General features: G+C 57.1%; 1 protein-coding gene across 1 annotated transcript in view; it reads right to left on the bottom strand.

The window, feature by feature from the left end:
- GALNT17 (polypeptide N-acetylgalactosaminyltransferase 17) overlaps positions 1 to 5,562 on the bottom strand; it is a 450,322-nt gene extending 444,760 nt beyond the window's left edge. The window contains exon 1 of the mRNA XM_079944095.1: positions 3,422 to 5,562. Coding sequence (XP_079800221.1) covers positions 3,422 to 3,659 — 238 coding nt within the window. The 5' untranslated portion in view covers positions 3,660 to 5,562. The remainder of the gene's footprint in view (positions 1 to 3,421) is intronic.
- Between the last annotated feature and the right edge of the window lie 438 nt (positions 5,563 to 6,000).

Here is a 6,000-nt window from a genome sequence, read left to right on the forward strand (position 1 = left end):
TAGGAAACACAAAACCACCGGAAGGTCTTGGGCCCTTTGGAAGCGGTGCTTTCCACGCAGACAGCTGGAAACACAGAAAGGAGGGGCGGCAGGGCCCTGGGTTAAAGGGTCCTGCAGCAACAGTGAGGGGGCAGCAGACGCAGCCTCACGGAAAGAATGGAAGGGCAGGTGCAAGAAAGTCTGGAGGGACAAAAATGAACTCATCTCTGTGTACTTTCCCCTCCATACCAGCTTTTCCACTTTCCCTTTCAAGTGTCCTTTTCAGCCTATATTAAGAAAAACAAAACCATAAAAACGTGTAACTGATTTTCAAAAGGCAGGCACCGAGAGTCTTAGCGGAGAGGCCAGTTCTGAGGAAGTCTGGGTCATCCCTGGCCCCCCCAGTGCAGGGGCCCCTCTCAGGACACCCAAGGAAACGTTCCAGGAGTGAGAGAACACTGGAGATGGCTGTGCTGTGTCCCTCCTGCTTCAGTTTCACAAGGGTCCACTGGAAAGGTCTGAGAAATCGGAGGCATCATTGAAACACCAGCTCCCACTTGGTACCCGAGGGGCTGGACCCAAGTGGCTCTGTTCCTCCTGTATGCCCAGTGCCGGGCTCTCTCGAGCCCTCCATTAATTCCTGAGGAATAAAGAGCACCAAGGTCAAGGTTACCTTCTCCTCCTTCAGTAGCAAGAGGTGGAGACAGGCTGCAGAGCCAGTGGACACGGGAATCCAGGTCCCATCTCCCAGGCACTCTCCCGCCACAGCAGGAGACCCCGGCAGGCCTGCGGTATCAACAGGTGGGGCACGCTTTACCCAAAACCAGCACAGGCAGAGGATGGAGCGCTGGGGGGTGGGGTGGAGATCAGGAGGGTCGTTACAAATGACACTGGTCAGCCAGGAAGAGAACAGCTACCTTAGTTACAGCCTGAATTCCCGGCTTGCCCAGGAAAAGTTCTCAACCCAACCTTCCTCAGAGACTGCAGGTAAAGAAAACTCATCTTCCCACCCCACCACACCCAACCCAACCCAACCCAACCCAAGCAGTCCCAAGTGGAGGACATCCCCAAACCCCCAGGGAATCGCTTACCAGGCAGGGGAGTATACAAGGAAAGAAGCCGAACCCCAGCCCATCTGAAGCAAACTCACAGCTTCCCAGAAGTCCCCACCCCCACTCCAACCAACAGGCAAATGGATTTTCCTCTTTACTCCGCCTGGCATAGGCAGTAGAGGGCACTGGGCCATGGTCCAGGCCACAAGCTTGTCGAAGATGCAAAGTCTCGGGTCCCCACCCAGATCTACTTAATCTGAGATTCTTCAGTTGGGCCTAGAAATCTGCATCTTAACAGGCCCTCCACGTGACCCTGACACACGCCAAAGGTTGAGACACGCCAGTGCAGCAGCTGAGAACCTCAATCCTGGCACCAGACTGTCCAAGTTCAATTCCCAGCTCTGTCATCCCCTAGCTGGGTGGCTGTGAGCAAGCTACTTAGGGGGAAGTATCAGCACCCATCTCCTAGGGTTGCTGGAAAGACAACGAGTCCCTGCGTCTTAGTGGCACTTAGTAAATACCCTTTAGAATTTTATTATTCTAAAATTTGGGGCACTGGGTGGGCGGGGGTATATCATATTTCATTTCCTAATTGAAACGACTTGTGTCCCTGGGTACAGCCTGACACTTGAGGGAACCAGCTATCTTGCACTCTCTCTTTTGGGTCTTAAGGATTGGTCTACGGCACAGATCTGTGTAAAATAATAAGGCCCATCCCATAAGCATCTAATTCCTCCAGAGATGAACTGTGGGCTTTTGTTTCATTCTGTGCCTTGGTTCTCCAACACTCAGGAGAAGAGCTCCCACAAGAACCCCACGGGGGACACCTACAGCCAGGCCACACCTACAGCTGGGCCCCGCTACCTACAAGGGGTCAGTGGGATTGCAGCGTCCCACTGCAGATACAAGTTCAAGGTATCCCCCGGATACTTGCTGAATGATATCAAGAAAACCAAGGGGTCCTTTCAGAGGGTGCTTGGAAATCTGACCCCCTCCCACCAGGAAGGACCCAGAAGGGAGCGCTGGAAAGCAGAAAGAAGACAATATGGTGACACCCTTCGCCCTGCCTGCCACTGGACTGGTTTCTTGCTGCAAATGCAGGTAGGACAGTAGCTGAGTCAGGTCTTACTAATGCAGAACCTTCTTGTAATCAAAATGAATACTCCTTATACCTAGGAGGAGACAGTAGATAGAAGTTGTCAAGAACACAGGCTCTTTGGTCAACCAGACATGGGGTTCTCACTCCAGACTCTACCACTTACTAGCAGCAGGACATCAGGCAACTCAGTTAACCCCTCCAAGCCTCCTTTTCTTATTTCTGATATGGGGAAAGGAAAGAACCACCCTGGACTGATGTGACCACTCAGCGAGATAACGCACTTGGAACAGTCTTGGCACTGTGTCTGGCACAATAACAATTCCACCACTAATTATTATCATTATTTTTATGACTATCAGTAGCTCCGGAATTACCATGAGGACATGAGTTAGAAGCTCAGGAAGGGAGGTGGCAGCCTTGACTCTGACTTGGATACCAGTCACATGGACCCTGGAGAGCTGTCCATACTCAAGTGAGTAATACTCTGATTTTGGGGGCAACAAATGTCCAATGAGCCATCAGTTCCTGGACCAGATGTGACCAGGGTATATTAAAAGTCTCCCTCTTCTTCTGAAGCGCTGAGGAGAACGTTTTATAGGGGACAGACTCTGACAACTATCACTGATTGGATGGTACACCTCTCTTTGCTACACTCTCTTAAATCCTTCTTCCCCAACCCACCTCAAACTTTAACAATTGCCCTCGGGCAGCTCTCTCGGGAGAATCCGAGCGCGTGTCTTTAATAGCAGGTTCTCCAAGGCAGCTGCGGGAAGGGAGGAGTCCTCACTGCTAGCCTGCAGCCCGCCTCCTAGACAGATAACATTCCTCCAACCTACTACCGAAGCGCGTTAGCGCCAGACCTGAGGCCTTGACTGTTGCAGACATTTAAGCAGGCCAATGTCCCTCCCCTGTCCGACCCCACCAAACGCTAAGCTGTAAGAGCTCTTTCCTCCCTTAAGTCGCCTGCGCCTCCAGTCCCATTTGGCCGCACGTCTACTTTCCGCACTTGGGCCGGAGCGGCCAGGTAATCATTCCTGCACGCAGAGACCGGGAGCCAGCTGTGCTGACGTGTTTCCACGATAAAAGCAAACTTACAGCTGGAGAACAGAAAAGAAACGGGTAATTCTTTCCAGGAGCCCTGGCCTCCTGGCCGAGACTGGGCAGGAAGAGTAAAAGGGCGCGGGGGAGCCAGGAGGCGCTTGCCTCCCGCACCGCGCGCAGGGCCTCCGGGGGAAACCCGGTGCCCGGCCCGCCCGCGCCGAGCCCCGTGGGCAACCGCGCGCGTCCTTACCATTCAGTTGCCGGTAAACAATGTCCTCGAGCAGCGAGAGGCGCTTCAGGACCGCATCCTGTATGGGGCTGGCGCTCTGCGCGCTGAGGTTGGCCGCCTCGGCGCGCGGCCGAATCTCGTGGAAGGCGTCTCCGCTGCGCACAGAGATGGGCCGACACTTGGCCAGGAAGAGCACGAAGCCGGCCACCGCGATCAAGTTCAACACCAACAGCACTTTGACTCTTCTCAGTGAAGCCATCAAACACGCCCGGTCGGCCCTCGCCCCGGACCCGCGCCCCCTCGGGCTCCGGCGAGGCGCGGGGCAGCCGGGGGCCGTGCGAGCCTCGCGCTCCGGACGTCTGGCGAGGATCCCAGCCGCTCCCGGCCCCACGGCACGGCGGCTAGAGCAGCGGAGACGGTTGGGAGGTCCGGGCGGTCGCGGGGAGAGCTAGATGGCTCACACTGGAGGCTTCGGTCTGCAGAAGTGCTCCCAGAGATGATGCCTGCTCAGTCCACGGCGCGCGGCCCCTAGCAGGCGCCTCGGCTTCTTGCCGAAGGGCCGGGGGTCTCTCCTCTGCACCACCAAGTGGTTCGCCGCTGGACCTTGGGTCACCGGGAGCGGGGCTGCCAGCGCAGCGGACCCCCGGGGCCCGCGGGCCGGCAGGCGGGGCTGCCCCGGCGCCGCAGCAGGAGCGGCGCGCAGGTGCCGGGCTCAGGGTTCGCCGCCCGCCCGCGGAGGAGCGCGCCGCGCCTCGGGCCGCACAGCCACAACCCTAGTCCGCAGGCAGCCGTCGTGGCGCGTGCCCCGCGGTCTTCAGCCGAGGACCGGCTCCCCGGGGCGGGCGCCTTTGTTCCGCTCACCGACCCGCTCCATCGCGCCGAGCTGAGGAAAAACCCGCGCCCAGGGCCCGCATCCTCGCGGCTCCGCAGTCACACTCAAGTCTCGATTACTCTCAAAGTGGGGGCAGCACTAGGGGGCGGGCGAAGGGGCAGAGCGCAACGTCCTCTCCGCCCCTCGCGCCAGGGGACACCCCACCCCGCCGCCAAACTCAACAGCGCGCACAGCGCCGCGGGCTCCCGGACACGTTCCAAGTCCCGAGCCCACGCAGCGAGTCTTCTGGGCCTGCCGGTCACGCCGGCCTCTCTCCGAGCTGGCGCGTTGGGAGGCTAGCCGGAAGGAGTAGTCGGACCTCAAAAGTCACAGCAGTTCTGTAACCCCCTCCACGAACGTCGCGGGGAGCGCGGAGAGGAGGGACGCGCGCCGTCGCACCCTCCACTCGCCAGAACAGGCGGCGCTGCTCTTCCCGCGCCCCAAGAAGCCAAACGCCGAGTCTTCTAATTGGCGGACGCGGTAATACCGCCGCTGCGGCAAGGAGAGCCCACACTGCCCCGGGGCGCGAGAGCCCGGAGGGGAAGTGCAGGTGGCGGCGGAGGGCGGGGCGCGGCCCGAGAGGACCGGCTGCAGCGCCAGCTCCTCCTCCGCCGCTGCTGGCCACCCCTCTCCCCGCCAGCCAGTCGGCCACCGCCGCCCGCAGGCTGCTGGACGCACAGCTCCCCGGCTCGCCGGCTCTTGCGCGTGCACCCGGAAAGGCTGGGGGCGCCTGGAGAGTGCGGACCGTGCGGGATGGGGGCAGTCAAGTCATGCTGACGGCTGCCGCGTTGGAGGGACCCTTTGGTTCTCAGCACTCCCCGAGCGGGCGGGTTTGTTCCATCCTGGTTGGCGATGAAGACATCCCTTTCTGTGCTCGCAGCTCCGCTTTGCGTGGCCAGGAATGGCTAGAGGGAAAATCTGGCCTGGAGACTCGGATTCTGTTACTTTGGGAGCCAGGCCGAGCGTTAGTGGGCTGGGTGGGTTCCCTCCGTGTGAGAATTCTCATCGTACAGGTTACAGTTTCTGTGACCACTCCCACCTCTGTGCGAATTTTATCGTAAGAACAATATTTTGTCTCTTGGATTTCCGAAATCTCTTCCTCTTCCCAAAGCCAGGAGCTCCAAATGCTGGAATTCAAAACCCCGCGTTGATCCATTTAATTCCTTGGGCCTGAAGCAAGAAATAAGGCTGCCAACTAAAAAAGATCGGGCAGCGAAGCCCAATAAATCTGGTGGTCTCCACCTTACCATTTCGATCTCATTGAAGTGTTTTGTTGTTGTTGTTGCCGTTGGGTTTTTGTGTTTTGTTTTGTTGCTGATTTATTATTTGAGATGTCGATTTTCAACATAGAATCTAAGTGAATGAAAAAATATAACAATCTTTTAATTCCCTTGGAACTCTGTGTCCCGGTTCAATAGGTTTTGCTTTGTATAATCTACAAGAAAGTGAATACAAAACTGTTAGATGAAAAAGGCACATCAGAAGCCACAAGGGACAGTGTTTAACCCCACGGTTAGGGCAGGAAAGGGGTTGAGTAGGAAGAAACCTGAGTTATTGAGCAGTTTATAAGGCAGGCACTGGGCCACGCACCCTCTCCATGTTATCTCACTGAATACCCAGCTGAGTTAGGTGTTATTATAACCACGCTCGGAGGGAAGCCAGCACAATCAAGGGAAGCTTCTGCAAAAATAATTTTGGGGCATTTGTTCATCCACAGGACTGCAGCTGG

The sequence above is a fragment of the Stenella coeruleoalba genome (genome assembly GCF_951394435.1).
Source record: "Stenella coeruleoalba genome assembly, chromosome: 15".
NCBI lineage: Eukaryota > Metazoa > Chordata > Mammalia > Artiodactyla > Delphinidae > Stenella > Stenella coeruleoalba.